The sequence below is a fragment of the Apteryx rowi genome, unplaced genomic scaffold (genome assembly GCF_003343035.1).
Source record: "Apteryx rowi isolate R43461 unplaced genomic scaffold, aptRow1 scaffold_504, whole genome shotgun sequence".
Taxonomy (NCBI): domain Eukaryota; kingdom Metazoa; phylum Chordata; class Aves; order Apterygiformes; family Apterygidae; genus Apteryx; species Apteryx rowi.
The window spans coordinates 589,655-608,747 of NW_020450766.1; the positions used below are offsets into that span (position 1 = coordinate 589,655).

At 39.4% G+C, this 19,093-nt stretch overlaps 1 protein-coding gene across 1 annotated transcript in view; it reads right to left on the reverse strand.

Moving 5' to 3' along the window:
* Nucleotides 1–2,694: 2,694 nt before the first annotated feature.
* CLCN4 (chloride voltage-gated channel 4) overlaps nucleotides 2,695–19,093 on the reverse strand; it is a 38,355-nt gene continuing 21,956 nt past the window's right edge. The window contains exons 6-12 of the mRNA XM_026079914.1: nucleotides 17,426–17,632; nucleotides 17,253–17,333; nucleotides 16,147–16,692; nucleotides 13,629–13,815; nucleotides 10,781–11,179; nucleotides 4,413–4,629; nucleotides 2,695–2,856 (exon numbers count right to left, since the gene is read on the reverse strand). Coding sequence (XP_025935699.1) covers nucleotides 2,766–2,856; nucleotides 4,413–4,629; nucleotides 10,781–11,179; nucleotides 13,629–13,815; nucleotides 16,147–16,692; nucleotides 17,253–17,333; nucleotides 17,426–17,632 — 1,728 coding nt within the window. The 3' untranslated portion in view covers nucleotides 2,695–2,765. The remainder of the gene's footprint in view (nucleotides 2,857–4,412; nucleotides 4,630–10,780; nucleotides 11,180–13,628; nucleotides 13,816–16,146; nucleotides 16,693–17,252; nucleotides 17,334–17,425; nucleotides 17,633–19,093) is intronic.

Genomic DNA, 19,093 nt, shown 5'->3' on the forward strand with positions numbered 1-19,093 from the left:
TCATTTTTCTCAGGAAATGCCAATTTTTTCAGTGTTGATGTACCATCCTGCTTCCTGTTAGCAAACGTCATCCTCAGTACTGTGAACACTCTTCAGCATTAGCTCTGCCATGGACTAAATGCTAATATGTTGTGGACTGAAATTTCCTTAGCTAACAGAGAAGGCTTTAGACCTCCCTTTTTCCCTGACATATACGTAGAAAAGAGTTTGATTTCAAATAGCAGGTAAATGGACTTTCCCAGCTCATTCTCCCTGGCTTATAAGGGGAAGGTTTATTAAAATTGTTCAAGTGGGGAGAGTGTGCTAATTTGTTTCCTATGTAAACATAAAGGGAGATGGATAAAATGTTAACCTGATATGTATGTACTAAAATTTGGAGTTACAAAAGTGGAAAAATAGACCACAGTCCTTTCAGTTTTAATTTTAGAATAAGATTGCCCTCAAAAGTCAACCTATTTATCTCAGTCCAAATCCCTTTGATTCAGTAGTTTTGGGTAGAAATTGATAGTTGTACTAAACTTCTTGATGGTTTTAGTTATAAAAAATCACTGATTCTTAAGATGGCATCTGTTTTCAGATGAAGGGATACAATTTTTATGAGTTTGGTAGTTGACTTGGTTGCTTTTTTATGAGTTTGATTGATGACTGATTCACAGAAAAACACGAACAACAACATTGTGTGCCATTTCCTAGTTTCAGAAGAAAAGGTTTACATAGTTTTAACAATATCCTGTTAATAATGTATTGTACTGCAGATGTTCAGTTAGCAGAAAATACACACTGAAGTACTTATGGGCTTTGGCCAAAGCTACCTATATTCATGTCAGTCTCTTCAAATGCTATTGTTAAATGGAGTACTTAGCAAATTAAAACTATCCCTTTACTTCTGTTTCTTTTACTTAAACAATTTGGGCCGTATGTTGTGTGAATGCAGTGGGACACCTGCCAGAAGGAAGCAGGGTCACTTGAGATAAGAGAAGGAATTAGTGACATGTAACGCTGGGCATTTAACTTAGGGTGCGCCTGGCTTCTTGTCTCTGTTCAGAGACACAATGATCATGCAACATTGCCTACAAGTTGACTCAACAGTCTGGCTTTTGCAGCAAGCCACAGGCTCTTTTGGTATGAAAGGACTCACTTTTAAACTCCGTCCCTGAAGACCTTTTGGGTGCAATGGACGTGAGCTAAAGTTATCTGTATGAAGATGAGCAAAGGTACCAGAGGTCTTAGATGTCTAAATGAAGAGGGTGTCTCAGAGGATCAGAAGGCCTTCCTGAAGAGGATTTTCAGGGCATCTAAGTTAGGATCCAAACTCTCTCCAGTGAATATCTTCAAGTTTTTAGGAAGAAACAAAACATTAGGCAATGTGTATTATGTGTTACTGGGAATAAAATTTGGTCTTCTATTACTGAGAGCAGTATTGACTAAAGTAATAGTATATTAATGCAGACAATGTTGACTCAGTGCATCTCATAGTATCAGAACAAGGGATTAGGAAAATTCATCGTTTTTATCTCAGTGGTCTCAGTGGTCCCTACCGTGGGCTTTTAAAACTTGTGTTCTTAGAGCAAAAGGATAAATAATTAAAGCCTCGATATTGTTGTTTACATTCTCAATCCCTTTGCTCCCTTATCCAGACACAGTGTTGTGGGGAGGGATTCCACAGTCTTATGACTGGCAGAAGCAGCATAAAGAGTAGATACGTTACAGAATAGATGTCTGTGGATCCCTTAAATTAATTTAAATAATCTCTTGGCAGGTGCAGACAAAAGCCAAGAAATGGTAATGAAGAAGAGGAACAAAATGAAGAATCAGCCATCAATGCAGAACTTCATTAGTCTGTGAAAAATGACGATGTTTCTTTACGCACAGGGAGACAGGTGAGGGACTGTATCTCTTGTGGCTCACATCAATGACAGCTGGACGGCAGTCTCTCTTTTGTGCCTGTGAAAACTCTTCCATGGGCTTTTATGCTCTTTCCTGTTGTGACAGCAAACCACTTAATGCTAAACATTACAGTACCTGTATGCAAAATTGCATAGAGAAATAATAAATCCTTACAAATAAGTCACATTTTAACATTAATAAAGGGAAACTGACTGATAGAAATGCTAAACTGTATAAAATTCAGAGGACTAAGGCAGGAAACAGAGAACAACATGTTTTAAAGAGAAATGAAGTGTGTTCTTGCTCCTTTAACTCCAGTTCTGATTTACTTAACTTATACAAAAATAAATGAAGATGATGATTTTTTTTCCTCAAGAAAACAGTATAATTCAGTAGCTAGTAAATAGCCATGATTTCAGTAACAAAAACAACTGACATCATTACTCATACACACTCTCTAGTTTGGAGCACAAAGCTTTGTATCTGTTAATAACTTGTACACAAACAGTGTCTGCTAGTCCTCACACCTGCCTCATGAGTTGCTATGAATGTTGATGTATCCCACTGGTGCTCCTGGCTCTTTGCCTCTAAGCACCACATCACTTACTTACTTACACCCACAAACGCACCCACTGAGCTGTTAGGAAACTCATTAAGGAAACACAGCTTGATGTCTGCAGCTGCTCAGAGCTTCTAAACTGCCTACATCATTAAATAAGTGCCATCCTGCATCCACTCCCTCTGTCAGAGGTATATTGGGCCATTCCTCATCCACACTGTATTTTCTCTTTAAACAAAATGAAACACCAAACATAGCCTTTGTGTTAATCTAGAAGGGATCCCTTTGAGGTTACTTTCTTTCTTCTTCCTTTGTCAGTCTAGTTAAACATGATAGATTCAGGGTCCTGGTTTGCCATTTGAGCCATATGTCTTAATACATCCTTTTTAGTTATGATACCCAGCAGCCTCCTGGAGGAGAAAAAGAAAGGAAAGGTCAGCAATCATGGTATACATCATCCATTTTTTCTTGTTCAGCTGTAGGGATATTTTGTGAGTGCTTCCATGTAACACTGTCCATCCCATCTGTTCCCCAATGATTATCTTTTATAAAAAGCATTCTCACCTCATGTATTTTTACTACTTCAGCCATGATCAATAAATGAAATACTTTCAGTTGTTATCTCCTTTTGTTGGGGACATGTCTGAGTGAGGAGCTGTAATTAATAACACTTCGTATGAAAAAGTAATGAGATTCCTTAGGCTCAGACTGCAGAGGATCCACAGCACAAAACCAAGACAACATGACTTGACCTACAGCATGTGATTTAGTGATACACAAACTTAAGTGAAAGCACAGATGTTCTGAAACTCTTACTGTCCGACATTGTAATTCCTTCAACTTTGAGTGAAAATTTCTCATTTAGGCTGATGAGAAAGTACAATTTTAGCACTGTGATCCTGAATGGACTGTATCTGTTAAGAAAAATGAGGCCTATGAAAGCCAAAAATTTTCTAATCCTCAACCTTGAAGGCTTTTATTTCCAATCCTTGAAAGCCAGGAGGTACTGAATTCTAGAACATCATCATTGTTATAGTTATCCCACTTTTCCTTTCATGGAAGTGTAACAACTCAAGACAAAAATTTCCAAGCCCAAGCACCTAAACTCAGGACCTAAATCTCTATCCCAAGTAATGGCCCTTATTTTCTTGAAGCTGAGCACACTGCATTGATTGTAACAGCTGATGTGGAGCATATCTGAATAGCACAAAGTTTTTTTGTAGGAGTCTGAATTTTAGTGCTCAGCATTTGAAAATGATGGTTCTGGTTTTGCTATCTTATCATAAAGTATGTTCCTGTCACTAGACCCTGGGGTAAACAATGCTCTCAGAATAGTTTAAATCCCACTGGAGTTAGGGGATATTTTTTGTAGTGCACACAGGGTGGCTTGTTACTCTTCTAATTTCATGCTTGTCACCCTTCTTCTCGAGTTCTTTCTTACAGATTTTTCATTTATATGTCTTTCCGCTTTCCAGAAAATAAAGCTGAGCAGATTAGTTTCCCTCCACTGACATCTTTATCATACTCTTCATTAGCATCTAATCTAGCTGGATGTCTAAGAACTGGCACATCCTTTGCAAACAATACTTTTTGCCAGATCTTCCTCTACTGAAAAACAAAATATAGAGGGACTCAGAATGTTTGTTTTGTATTTGTCTTTATCTTATCTAAATGACAATGCACTAAGGATTTGGGAGAACAGCATGAATCATGACAACTGGAAAGGGCAGTTTTGGTTCTGACCCTGATTTCTTCTGCTGTCCTGGAGAGACATGGGGCATGCATTCCTTAGTACTTCTATCCACAAAATAGATAAAATAAAAATATTCACTTCACTGTCTCAGAGGTGCTGATTAATTACTTACTGTTTATTTGTGGCTTTAAACAGGAAAAGTGATGTTTTTCTTAATGTTAAAGAAAATCTCCTGAGATTCTGTAAGCGTGCTTGACTTGTGCATCTACTTACCCACTGCGAGTGACAAGACACTGCCGGAGTCCAAGTTTCCGGAAGATATCTACCACTGTCTCCATTGGTGTGTGGTCAGTGACAGTGAAAGGGCTCAGGTTGAGAATACGCCGCAGCTTCAGAGGATGGGGACTATTGGGTGGCAGTTCTGGGGGATCTTCAGTGAAATAAACGATGGAGTTGCTCACCACTCCATCCTGCCGCTGTCTTGCATTCTCTGTACAACAAAAAGTTCAATATAGACAGTGAATCAGGCTTGATAATAATAAAAAATTATCCTCCTTTGGAAAGCAAAGGTAGTAGCCTTTTGTCTTTGCCGAGCTATTGGGAGTTGGGGTTACAGAGCAAACCCTAGAATTTCCTTTAGACATTGTTGGTAGTCCAAAAATATATTCTGAAACAAATGTAAACAATATTTTTACAAGCACATCCTTTTGCTTGGTTGTGATAATATTTTCCTGAATAAATATGCTGTTCCTTGTGGTCACTAACATTACTAAACCAAACTCCCTCAAATTCAAATGATTATATCAAGTTTCCTCTGTTGTGAGAAACACAACAGAAACTTGGTCCCAGTCAGAGGAGTGTGTCTATCCTCAGACTTCTCAGTGGTGTTGGGGAAGTCTGGGCAGGGTTAGTGGATTTACAAACATGATGCTAGCAAAGGACGAATTCACATCCCGGGACTCTGGGGGCTGTGTGGCCATTATTCTAGACTGTCACATCTCTCTGGGATGCAGGGTGAATTTTGTTGTTTTGCACTCATTTCCTCAAATAAAGTTTGGTTATCTAGATTTTAACAGGACAGAAAGAAATAAGCCTCCTACTTAAAAAAAAAAAATAGTAATGGGAGGAACAATATCTAGCAGTAAATGAGTTTAATACATTGTTTCAACAGTACCTATTTGACCACCTTCCAGAGTTCAAAAGCTATCATTCATACCTTGATCAACCTATGAAGTAACCTTTACACTATGTCTGGAGTTTACACCATCAGTATAAGCCTTTCACTTTAAAGTATACCCCCACAATATTTCTTAGAACTGAAGTGGTTTTTCTTTGCAGTATTTACCTCATTTCTATTCAACATAACAAGTTGCTAACAATATATGAGATGAAATTCCAAATGATAGACAACCTCTCTCTCCTCAGTATAAGTGTTTGGCTCTGAAGGTTTAATTCTTTCTCTTTTTTTTTCTATATTTTATATAAATTCTTGGAAATGGCTAGAACTAACATCTTTGATTAATATGGGTTGCCTCTGTTCTTGAGAGGTACAGAAAATCAGATGTACTCAAAGGATATGTATATATTCTTGGAGTTCATTTCCATCAATCAACGTGCAGAAATCTGCTTCTGTGACTTGTAATGTGTAGACAGTAATGATTTCCAAAAATGTTACAGCTGTATTTTTTTTCCCTTAACGATCATTGTCTTGTAATATTTCTGGAACCAAAGCCATGCCGGCTCACACCTAATATCACTATGGTATATGATTTCCAACCTTCTCACTCCACATATTACGAGCCCTATTGCAATTTATAGGAATGATGCTAACTTTGTCTCATCTTGTTTTCATTCACACATCTAATTTTGAAGTGTGAACATGCCTTCATTGCTCTTTGATATATGATCTGTGGTAAGAGGTAACATTAATCAAATTGAAGGTAGCTCCCACCCTTTGATAAAAACCCTTGACAGCTAGGTATTTCCTTCCTGAAGCTGTAACCAAAGCAAAAGGCCCAAGCATTTAGTTACCACATTTCTGTTCCCAAGGCAGCAATGACCCTGGACAACAGTGATTAGCCAAAGCCATGACTTCACTTCCCAAAGTCAAACGTCTCTCTCTAGAGAAATGTGAATGATGTAGTACTATTGAGCAAATTCAGTGGCATCGTAAAAATGGTGGAGTTCGTATCCAGTCTCATTGGATAGGGGAGTTAGAGTCATGGTAAAATAGAAGAACAAATGATTTTTGCAGTCAGTGGGTAAGGAAAACAGATAAAGTTTAACAGAAAGAGCAAAGCAAAGGGATGACGGTGTCTGGCTTTACAGAGCAATCTATGCAGAGGGCTCTTGTCTTGGTGGGAGAGTGAATTAGATATCTCACATGTGAAATGTGCCTCTCGTATTCAAGAGTTCAGAGTTCACAGCCTGTGTTAACCAAGTTGCTCTTTTGACTCCACACTGGGAAAAGTACATTATACAGGCCATGCAGATTCTGTTCAAGACTCTGCTTTTTGTATGATGCCTCTGAAGCTGGTCAAATTTAAGAGCTTTAGGGGTCAAATTCTCCTCACTTTAAGCATATAAAGTAGATGTCACCCAAAATGTAGACAACTATTCCCAGAGGGTGATTCTGACCACCTAAGTTCACCTAACCTGCCTACACACTCAGGAAAAACCATCGAAGGAGGCAATCCTCCTGAAGGGGCTTCTGAGCAATCAAAAATGGCATTGTCATTCATTTTACAGGGACTGGAGGCATTTCTGTGGTGTGCTTAGTTCTCTGTATGTAAGAAGGAAACCACAGAAAGGGAAATAACTAGGCAGAAAGTTGTATGTGAACCGGCATTTGACACAGGACTGAACAGCTATTGCCTTCATCCAAGGAGTCAGTAGCGCGAGGGAGTTAGAGTACTTCTCCAACATAACCCCCGGGCCACTGCACTGCAAATGCAGAATTTATTGAGCCAGAGAAAGATTCTGATTTGGCTGTGACTGAGAAGGAACTCCAGGAAGATGGTGTCCCACTTCCTGGCAGGATGCTGGACTCCCTCTCCCCGGGCCACAGTTGGTCTCTTTCTTCAGAGGATGTAACTGATAGCAGCTCTTTGCATTGCCTCCTATGAGACAGGATAGACTCATTTTTTTGCCTATTAAATGACAACTTACTGGTTGGACATTTTGCTTAAAAATGTTATGGCCTTTGACACTAAGTTGTCACATAGAGATGTACACGTGTCATCGTCTGTGCCTGCCTAGTAAATCCCACACAGTCCCACAGTGTGTCATGCGCTTTTGTTACATTGCACATTTCGTTACTGAAATGGGCATCAACAGAGCATTATACCTGACATGACAGGAAACTCCAAATAGTACTGACTGCAGCAACATGAACTGACAGTCTGTTCTCTGCTCACTACAACAATCACCTACTTAATGTCAAAAATTTTCAAGATCTCTAGCAAGATAATTAATGATCTGGCTCTAACGGACTTGCTTTTGTGTTCCACAACATCAGCTACCACACATTTGCCACTTTTCCTTTCCAAAGTCTGATAGATCAATTCATTGAGATTGTCTCCACTAATCAGCACATACAGTACATCATCCAGAACTAAAGACATTAGCAAAAATTTAAAGCCGTGAGAAATTTCCCTCCTGAAGAGGCAAAGAGGACAGAGCCACAGCTGAGGCTTCTTAGTTTTATCCGTATCTCTACATAGTGCAATGCATCATCACGTAGAGGTACCAAATCTAGTTCCAAGTGAGCAGGTATCCTGCATGACAAAACGCTGCAAAAGAAGAGATACTAGTTTGGGCCCAGAACAGGACAGTTGTGCCAGACCCATGCATCAGTCAAGCTCAATAACCCTGCTTTTCAGAAGACTTCATTCCCTAGCTAGTGTGCTGCGCAGATGTGGCTATACCATTTCCAGACATAACTCCAACATCTCTTAAGCACGACTCCATGAACACACAACTAGGAAGCAAGCTCAGGTGGATATTCACAATACTCTCTGGTTACGTACTGCATATATGTAATGGCATCTTCTGCAGTAAATGTGAAATAACTTTGTTCTTCAGTAAAAGAGGATTAACTATCAAAAAATTGCTAGCATGGTACAAAATCAGTGATTTGTTGTACCCTTTACTGGAACCATACACTATGTCTTTAGAGAAGTGAAACCAAATCCAGATTTTAAGTCACAAAGACACAAACCATACTCACCTAAAATTATGAAGTACTGGAAAGATTAACCTTTCATCACAAAGTTAATAAGAATGAGATCAGGAGCTGTCATACTCAGCACAAGAGAAAGAGGATCACCAAAGGTCTCTGACATCAGAGGCTTTTAGGAAAACTTACCTATGAAGAGAAGTTTTTGATTTTAAATCTCTGTTCTGCTTCAGATCCTATTAGAGACACTTTTAATTAGAGCTGAAATTTTCCTCTGGAAAATGTGGATGTCAAAGAAACACTTTTCCAACAGGAAAACCTTTTGATCAAAACTGTTGGCTGAGCTTAATTTTAATTAATTTCTTTGTTATCAGTGCATAACTGGACTTTTTCAAACCTCTTAGAAAGCCTATTCAACCTTGTTGCCATTTATGAGCTGTATCAAAAGACTTAATTCCTCAGACTTTTCTGACTCACTTCAGACAGTGTCTGATCTTTCTGCTTTTAAAGTAAGGGCCCCACATCTTCACTCCAAGCATTTTTTCCACTACTTGGCTCTCTGCAATGTAAATTCAAAAGGCCATGAAGTTAGGATGGCAGCTAGTATTACAGCCACAACATGGCGTACACAGAGTACAAACCAGAAACAGGGCAGGCCAAATGCATCTAATTAAGACTTTTTTACTTCTCACAAGGGAATACAGAAGACATTTGAAAATCATTAGCAAAAGCAGGATAAAATACAAACTCTATTTATTTTATAAGTGGTATCAGCTCTTGACTTTTTCATGTTTGGTGAAACTTCAGAAACACATTTTTGGCCTAGCTTGGCCATATGAGGCATCTTTTGCGATTGCCAAAGGAAGGATAGTCCTCAGAGAAAAACAGATGTTTAAAGGGAGTATTGCAGCTAGCAGCTTTGGACTTAATCTTGGTGTCATTAAACTCCTCTGCTATTGAGATTGGTACACTGAAGATTATACCCTTATGGAGACTTTTTTTTCCCCTTGCTTTTGGAGGAGAGAGGAAGGAGGAACCAGTGATAGTGGGATATTAGTAAAATAAGTTAGATTACCACACTAAATGCAAAATTAATTGAGTTCGTAAACTCTTTTCTCTGTAATTGAAATGATGAATTATGTACCAGAAGGAAAAAAATGAGAAAAGCATTTCTTACTGAGGAGAAAGCTGCACAATGTATTATGGGGAGAAAACTGAACTCTATCATTTCTTTTCTTCTCTTGTACATAGTATCTCAGCAATAATGACTTTCTGGTATGGGATGAGAAGGGAGGAATCAAGTAACAGCTGCTCACCTTTAAATAAATGAATACAATTTTTGAGTCTAATCACTTGGACTGAGTCTCTTTACATCCAGGAGACTAAAATAAACACCTCTTTAAAAAATGCATGCTTTGAAGAACACTGTTCTTCCAAATTTTATTCTAGTTTTACAAAAAGTCTTTGTGAGCAGGAAAGTGAACTTCTAAAATACCTCTGATTTTCTGTTTATGGATTTTATTTCCTCAGCTTTCTTCTTTCCTCAGGAGTTTTGTCAGCTTCATTCATTTGAGCCAACAGCTTTTTAAAGCTGCCTGCACCACAGGAATGAAACAGGCCCACACAGAGAGGAGTAATTCCACTTCAAGATTTGGGTATTGATGTTCCAGTCTGGGGAGCCAGTTGAAAACCTTCCGCTTTTCTGTGCAATGTAAGGCAACCATGCCCAGCTAGGCAGCAGCTTGTCTGCCTGACTGACCACTGAAACTGTAGGACTGCCCGAATCAGGAGCAGGCTGTGTGGTTGATTTGGCCATGCTGGCAGACCTCTGGAGGCCTGGATGCTCTGGGTACAGAGAAGGTGGGAACACCTGCTCTCATGCAGTGCAACAGCCTTTACAATCCCCACCTAGCCATCAGGCCAACTGGTAAAGGATCTGATGGGTTAAGACCAGTAATGGTCTGGATTGAGCTCTCAGGTAACCAGACAGCTATCTACCACTTCCTTGACAAAACTGAGACAATGGTGACACTGCAATAGAAAAAAACACAGGTGGCAGCAGGGGCTTGTACCTTGTCACAGGGTGACAAGGGTTCACAGCTGCCCTTGCTCCCACTGAGAGCTCATGGACACCTCAGGAAGCTCAGCACTGCAGTAGTTTTTGATCAGATTCTGACAAAGACTTCTGGCCATATGAGTTGGGTTTCTCTCTGTTCTCTAGCAGAATTATATTATACTGCTGAAAGTGATAACAAGATCAAGCCCACAAAGCCTACCAGGTAGTATGCTGCAATGGAAAAGCTTCCAACTATGAGTCCTAGCAACTAGTACACACCAAACTTTTGGGAAAAAAGGTAGATTTGGTTCTTATTCATCCATTCTTCAAGATGAATAATACTAGTAACATTCTACTTCATTCCCATCAAAATCAGTCTTATAGGTACACTGATAATTCTCTACTCACTTATCGCAAGAATCAGCTCTCGTCTCTGTGCAAATCCAATAAGTCTTTCTGAGTCTTTAGAAACCACTACTGGAAAGCCATTGTAGTCAGTCTCCTTGATTAATGTTTCAACATCCTCCACAGTCATGCTGTCCTGTGTCAGAACAGAGAGGGGAGCTTCACCGCGCCTTGGCCTCATGACATCCGTTGCCAGGGTTCGGTGAGTGAATTCATCCTTCACATCCAGAAATGGGTAACCATTCAGGTGAATGTGAGCCTCATAGATCCCTTCTTTCCCAAAGGCATCTGCCACCCACTTGCTTGTGACAGCTGCAGCCATAAGAGGTACGATGTACTCCAGGCCTCCAGTTAGCTCAAACATGATCACCACCAGCGAGACAGTCATTCGGGTAACACCACCTGCCAACAAGAAAAGCAGTCAGTTCCTCTCAATGCTCTTTTTTAAGTGTACATATTAGGAAACTTGTTTATGTTTTTGTGTCTTACATTCAAAAAGGCACAAGATTATTCATGCTGATACTTTGCACTTCAACTTTGTGAAGTATTTTTGTGCTTAGTTCATTGGAGAAAGAGATTTCTTTTTCATCTGCTGCAATTTTCATCAGAAAAAAAAAATCAGATGGACTTGCTTAAACCAAAGATACTAACATTGAAAAGCAGATAATGAATGCTAAGAGACTGAGCTGTCAAACCAGAAAAAACGCAAAAAACGCAATTATCCTGGATACATAAGAAACTAAAACCAGATTCTGCCATTAGCCCTCTAAAATGGCTCGGAGAATAAGATAAGTACCATTGCTGGTACAGGTGGGAGTACAGAGCTGGGAGCACTGACAGCTGGCCTTCACGTTGGCTTAGCTATATCATTCTTACTGAATAAAAATCTAAACCCAATTTTGGGGTATGCCATGGTTACAAAATCCTATGTAAGGACAGTTTAGGGCCACTGCAAGCCGCATAACAGCTTAAACCCTACTTTTTGATGCCAGTATAACATACAGTTTGAATTGTATACAACTTGGTTTGAGGCCATCTAGGGATGTAGCTGTAGACAGGGTCCTAGCTATATTTTTCAATCTAGTCCTTTTGTATTCATTTTATAAGCTATCTGCTTACCCCTTCAGTTTACATTAAAGGATAAAATAATCATAAAACTACAGATAAGTGTGTATGTATCACTGAATTATTAGGTAACATTTCTTTGCCTCTGTTCAAAAGGTAAATGTAATAAATCTGCTATTTTTAGGCCTCAGAATACAACACCATTTTAGATGGGAGAAATCAGCAAACAGGTCATTAAAAGATGTTTTTAATCTAACAGCATACAGGAAAATTAAATCGGTGGTTATTTAACATGATGATCTGGATACAACTTTCATCTCAGGAATTCCTTAAACTGCTGACTCTGAAAAGCTGAGAGCAGATACCAGAGTAAGGATCCCTCAGTACTTGCTCTACTTCTTACAATGTTTCCCTAAGTCTCTGCTTGAGACAGAATGCTGGACTAGACAGGTCTTGGATTTAAGAACTATCAGTGACCATCCTGGTTTATATTTCACTATACTGTTACAATTGCTGCACATTGATCTGGGCATTTTAAAAGAGGAAGTGACTGCTGACTAGCAGATGAACTGGAATATCATAGCAAAATTTTTGTGTGTCATTCCTTTTAGGAACATTAAGACCATTTATGGATAAGAGAAAGTGCAGTACTTTCTGACAGTAAGATTCATCCTACCTGTTGTTATGCATCTACATTATTGCAAATGTTCCCATCCAAAACAGGCATCCAGATTGCCTTTATAATCTCTGGAGAAAAATAGGCCCAATTACTTTAAAGCCTAATTCATCTGTTCCTTTGCCTGGTTTTAGATGTCTATTGCCAGATGAGACTGACCTTTTCACTATTTCATTTCTCTGCATTGACTATAAAGAGTATTGACACAACAAATGTTGATGTTTACATTACAGATATCAAATTTAGACAGACAAGTCCCATCCTTACTTCCTGTATAACTGACTTCACAAATGATCCTACTTTTCCAGCAAGAGATTCTGGAACTGAAACTCCTCCAGCTCTGCTCTATCTTTCATTTTGAATCTACCAATTATATTAATTACGTGTTTTACCTCTCCACTATTTTTTCATCATCTATTGATGATATTGATGACAACATAAGGAGGTGGAAAATACAAGTATAGATTAGGAAAGAACTGATAAGGCAAAAATTTGTTCAGATGGTATGCTTGCAACATTCCCATTACATCTATGACTAGAAATTTGATATGCAAGGTATTATTCAATGGTCTTGCTTTAAAAGTTAACAAGTCATGCCTGTTAAAGCCAATAAATCCTATTGACTGAGCGTAATCAGATTTTGGGCAAGGCCAAAAAATAGTCCACGTGACCAGAACGTGACGAACGGTCATAAGACCAAGAATTTCTACCTCTGGGTAGATCAAGATTTGGCCAGAACTTGGAAATTTGTGCCCTGTACAGTCTAAACAAGGAAGTAGCTTTAGTCCAGCTACAGTGGATTTTGTCACAATTCACAAAAAACTACTCCTCCTTGAAAACTTGTAGCCTAAGTATTACTTCTTCTTTCTTTCTGTGTTGGCAGATTACCAGGAGTAGACATGGGTTACTGCAAGCTTCTCTTTTGTCTACCTGGCAGGTCACTGGGGACACCATTCGAGAAAGCTGCCCATGCTTTTCCTCATTGTATTTGTTACCGCCAGAACTGCCAGCATAGCACTTAACACAAGCTTGAAACTCTCTTAAACATTTTGTAGGTTCCTGAATACCGGTGTTATTCATGCACGAAGCAAAGATCAGCAGGTACTGTACCCAGGCAAGCTGCCGCTCCCACCATAGCATAAAGTCCCGGCGTGACACAGTCTGCCCCAGGTCTGCACCAGTTCCTGAAGATGATCCAGTCATGATGGTGATACGCCAGCTGCTCTACTCCGATCCCAACCATCCTGCCTGCCATGGCTCCAACAGCCATGCTGGGAATGAAAAGGCCTGAAGGGATCTTGAATAAAATACAGACATATGATAGCCTTGGCAAAAATGACCGGTAATGAAATTATTGATCAAGCAATTAATTGATTATTAATTAATTAAACCTTGTGGTAGTGAGAGAATGCAGCTTTCTTATCAAATGCTAGTGCAGAAGGGCACAGCTGTTTGCTAACCTGCAGTGATGATCCCCCTGGTCTGAGATAGACTTCTGCAGTGAGTGAGGTTGTGTGGCTATACATGTATATTAATAGCCTACATAATTTTAATACATTTTTAAAATTCATTTTGAATCCTAGTCTCTGCTTTGTACTAAATTTGATAGATAAATGGTATTCTGAATCATAGCCTGTTTTTAAAGTCAAGATGCTCCTGGGTTTGTCTTTACTGCTTCCTCTTCAGGAGCTGTCTGTGTTTCTCATGGGCTTGAGAATAAGTTTAACTGGAAATAACATCTTGAAGTGAATCTCTATCACACGAAGTACTTCGCAGCTTTATTACTACTCTTTCAAGCTAAATCAGACCAAGTTTTAAATTAAATGTCAAACAGGATAAAAATTTAGAGAAAGGAGGCTGACTGCTCAGAAACAGCTATTTTTTCATCTTAGTTTGCTATAAATTTTCCAGGAAGCTCTATGAATCACTACCTTGTTGTCTGCTACACAGACAAGTCACAAGCCATTAGTAGTACAGAAATGAAAGAACAGGCCGTTTCTGCCTTGTCTAAATGAATTTTCTCTTAGATGGCAAGCACAGCTGTCGAGCTGGAGAGAAATTTCTTGACAGAGAAGACAATTCAGAACTGTTGCAAAGGCCGAGCATGTATGAAGTTTTTGTTGCTTTTAGGAGGAAAGGATTGGTATATCTTTTTGAAAATACACCTTGAGCTACCTAGAGAACTCAACTACCAACCTCAGCATGGCCCACAGGCATTACTGCTTGTAAGAACACGAGCAATCTCCTCCACCCCACAATATATTATTAATGGTGCTGATGCAGTGAGGTTGGGCCTTCTAGATTTGGTGGGTAAAATTATTTTGCCTACTCTTTTCAAGAACAGTTGAAACTGTCAGTTCTTCTGAAAAGTTTTAAACGTATATGGCCACATATCAATTAAACAGACTCAGAAGTTTTAGCTAATAAACAAGCATAAAAATGACTGGCTGACAACCCCAGCATGGATCATATTCTGTGGTGAAGGGCATCTCAATTCAAATCCTCTTCCAGAAATATTAATATCCAAGTGCTCTTAAGGTCCTATTCATTCTCCCTGATCAGGAAATCAACAGGATTCTGTCACTGTTCCTGACTTTCTACCATTCAAGCAGCTCTTCATCAGGGATGTCCCAAAGGGAAAAAAAGGAAAGAAAGGGAAAAAAAGCAAAACTCCAACACCTTCATACTATTTTCCCAGTAACAGGCCTTCTAGAGCCTCAATTCAAGCTCAGTTCTTAAGAAAAAATATGTGCTGCCTTAGCTTTGAGTGTGGCATTATATATAGCATATAACTCAGAAAAAATTCACATCATCTGCTGCAATCAGATCCAGAACTAAATGTTCAGATAATGGGAGCTGCAGACAAACAGATATGTGGTTTAAATGGGCTCCAGCAATCAGGCATATAAAACTAGCCACAAACAGCTTTCTATATATTGAAAGCTTGGGTAAATTCAACACCCATTTGTGCGGAGGAAGAAGAGTGGGAAGAAAAAGCTGCAAATCCAGAATAATCAAATCATACATCCATCAGTCCTCCCACTCGTTTCCTCTTTCTTCTAAGCTATAGTGCTTAAAAACTGAAAATTTGAATATTTCAGCTAAACTTTTTATAATTTCAGATGTCTATTTTTTTATATTTTTAAGGTTTTAAACATGTAAATCAGTAAATTCAAAGCTATTACTTCCCAGAGCGTAGCATAGCCACCCTGAGGCACACTAAGACATTAATCCAACAAGACAAACAACAATGTAAATACTGCATGTTTAGAGAGAGCTGACAGGCAGTTGCAGTGGGAATAATGTTGAATTTGCTTGTTGGCAGTTGTGCATTTAAATTCTCAGCCAGATATCCTTTTCACTTAACAGAATTGAAGGTAAATGGAAGGTGCAAAACCAGGGCTCATCCCTCTGCTGTGATCGGGGAATGCAGAGCAAGGTGATGACAGGCAGGTGAATTACCAGGTGTCACAGCAAACACACATGGCTGGGTTTAGGTCAGAGGCAGACAAGCCCTGTCAGATAGACCATAGCTGCAGATAGCAATTTATTTGTGCCGTGTGCTAGCGACAACTTCAGCACTACATACCAAGTGCCACAGTGAACTCTATGCCAATCCCTGATTTACCTTCATGCCAAAAGTAAATATCGTGATGACAATTTTAAACACCAAAGCCAAGGCAAGCTGCCACATCGCCGTGTAGACTCCAGGGCCAGCAGGTCTGTCAGGAATGTCATCCACAGGCCGGGTCATGTTTGGGTCATTGATATAGTCACAGAGCTGTGAGGACTCCAGGGCACCACAGTCATTGAAGAGCTCTGAGATCAACTCGCTGGTGCTCCTCCGTGTGTATGGGTTAGGGTATGCGATTATGGCGGTGATAGCAGTTATCACAATAACCTCCAGGACTGGGTATTTCCCAAGCCTGGTGGTTTTTCGCCTCCTGCACCAGGCAATGTTGCACCGGATAAACAGAGTCCCCCAGAGACCACCAAAGACACCAAGCAGAATGAAAGGGAAAAGCTCCGCCATGTACCAGGGGGTATGATACTCCACGTAGAAAAGGACCAGTCGGCTGTTTCCAAAAGGATTGATGGATCTCAGTGTGAAGGCAGCCACAAGAGCAGCAAAAAATGACCTCCAGAGGGTTTTCAGAGGAAAGTAATAACTGACCTAAAACCAAGCAGAGACAGTAAACATTTCACTGAGTGTGATAGAGGGTGTTGCCTTTAATTGTTCACTTGAGCATTCTGCATGGTAGGCCATTGTATGTGTGCATGTTTCATCTGTGATTATACATATGACTTTACTAGGAATATCTGGGACACCAGTTGTGGCCAGCCAGAATGTATTCACAAATGTATTTGAAAAGGCATTTTCAGATTTCAGATGGGGAGCTGCAACCAATTAAAAATTGATGACTCTGAAATCAGAGCTGTTGGATAGGGAAGATAAGATGGATACTGAAAAGCTTGGGCCACATGGTAGCAAGTTGAAAGTTGTAGAAAGCTCAGCACTGTTTCCACATAGAATGATTTCATTTGTTTCCAAGAGACCAGAGCTCTTCTTTTACCCAAGTTATGCTAAAATATCTGGTTATTTCTAGAAACCAAAGACCATTTTTGCTTTAAAAGAAAGTAAGCATTAAAATATTTGAAAAATAAAGAGAAATCTTAGAAAAAGGAACCAATTGAAAATATTTGTATTGAAACAAGTGAACTGTCAGGTCTTACCTCTTCCAAACTAAAAAGTACACCTCCAATTGGAGCCCCAAAGGCAACAGAAACTCCTGCAGCTGCTGCTGCTGAAAGCACCTACAAAGCAAATATTTACGTACAAGGCATGAATCTTTTGAAAAACTGCATATCTGCAAAGGGGAATAAAAGGTGATCTGAGCCAACCTCACCTCTCTTCTCTTTCCTTCATTCTTGCTGTACTTTGAGAAAAGGCTGCTGAAGAAGTTTCCACAGCAACAGGCCACATGAACTAACGGCCCTTCTTTCCCAAGGCTGAGGCCTGATGATACCACCAGAACCAAGGTGACTGTTTTGATTAAAAGTGTCCACTTTCCCAGGTAGCCCCTAATAATGAACCCACTCAAGATGGTTTTTATCTGGAAAGCAGGAAGAACACGTTGAAGAGCTAAAAAACCCTTTTCTACTCTGAACTTGCTTGAAAAGAGACAGTGACGGAGAGAACAAAACCTTGGGTAGGGCAAATTTCCCACAGCGATATCTGAGCAGGGGTTAAGCAGACCACACTTTTACAGTTAATATGGGTGGTCCCCTGCGTCGGTAAGGAGTCTCGCAGAGATGAATGGAAATATGAAACTCCTACATATCTTCCTGGCTTACAGGATCAGAGTTAAACTAGACTGAACAAAGCTAGACAAAGCAGAAAAAAGCTAATAAACAGACTTCTCCTCCTTAAAACAAGAAAAAAGTTCTAAATATTTGGAATGGCTGTGTCATAAAAATATGCAAGTATTACAAAATGGGAAGGTCCAAGAGATCTTATTTTAACACATTTCCTTTTAATTTTTCATGAGAGTATCTAAACACAATGCATCAGCATTAAACACAGGCTGCAGGGGGGATTTAGACTTGAAACCAGGCCCTGGAAGCATGCTAGAATTGAAGGCTATCCTCACATGCAGTATATCACCTGAAAACAATGTTTTGGGGGGTGGAGGGAGGGTTCATGTCCACTTTTAGAAGCAAAAGGTTGAACTAGGATATGGAGTTGTATTGTCAGAGATTGCCAAGCTTCTGCTTTATTGGCTATGGTAAAAAGGGAATTGACTGAGAGTGTTCAAGTAACACTTTAGTGGTTTCATCAAACAGCCAATACTACTAAAAATATTTCTTGCAAATACATGCAAGTATCAAGTAAAACTGATACTGAATAGCATAAAAACCTGAAACTTGTTTTCTAAAACTAGATTTACAGTTAATTATAAAAACTTAGAAAAACTGCTGCCTCATTAGAAGGTTCCTCATTTTAACAGCTTAAATATGCACTGAGGCTCAATATTTAAAATATTAAAAATTAGCTAGAGATTTTGGCTGCCATAATGTTGCCATGCCAGTGTGACATTGTGTTCAAGAACACAACGTTCAGGAGAAGGACAGCTCTACTTTGAAATGATAGGCATCTCACATCTTCAATTGCTTGGGTAATCTTAGCTTTGTAGCCCTCCCCCTCTGTTTTTTTTTCCTTTGTTTCTGTTTTTTGTTTAAATCTTAGCCTAAAATATATCTGTCCTTTATAGTTGGGTCAAGTAATTTAATCCAAGAAAACTTCTGTATAATCTTCTAGTGAGTATGTGCCTCAGGCACATAAGGTTGGAGTCTGTAAAGAGATGACCAGGAGCCTTTGATTTTTAATTCAGACTCTAGCAATGAAGAAGTGGGTGCATAAACTGTCACACTGGCATTTGAAAATATTCTATTATGAATAATTTAGATAGGTACCATGAAGACAGGTTAGACAAAGGAATGCAGATAGATGAGTCAGAAAGACAATCTTCAATCAACTTGTTCCTATGCTATTTTGTAGTACAGTCCTGGAATGG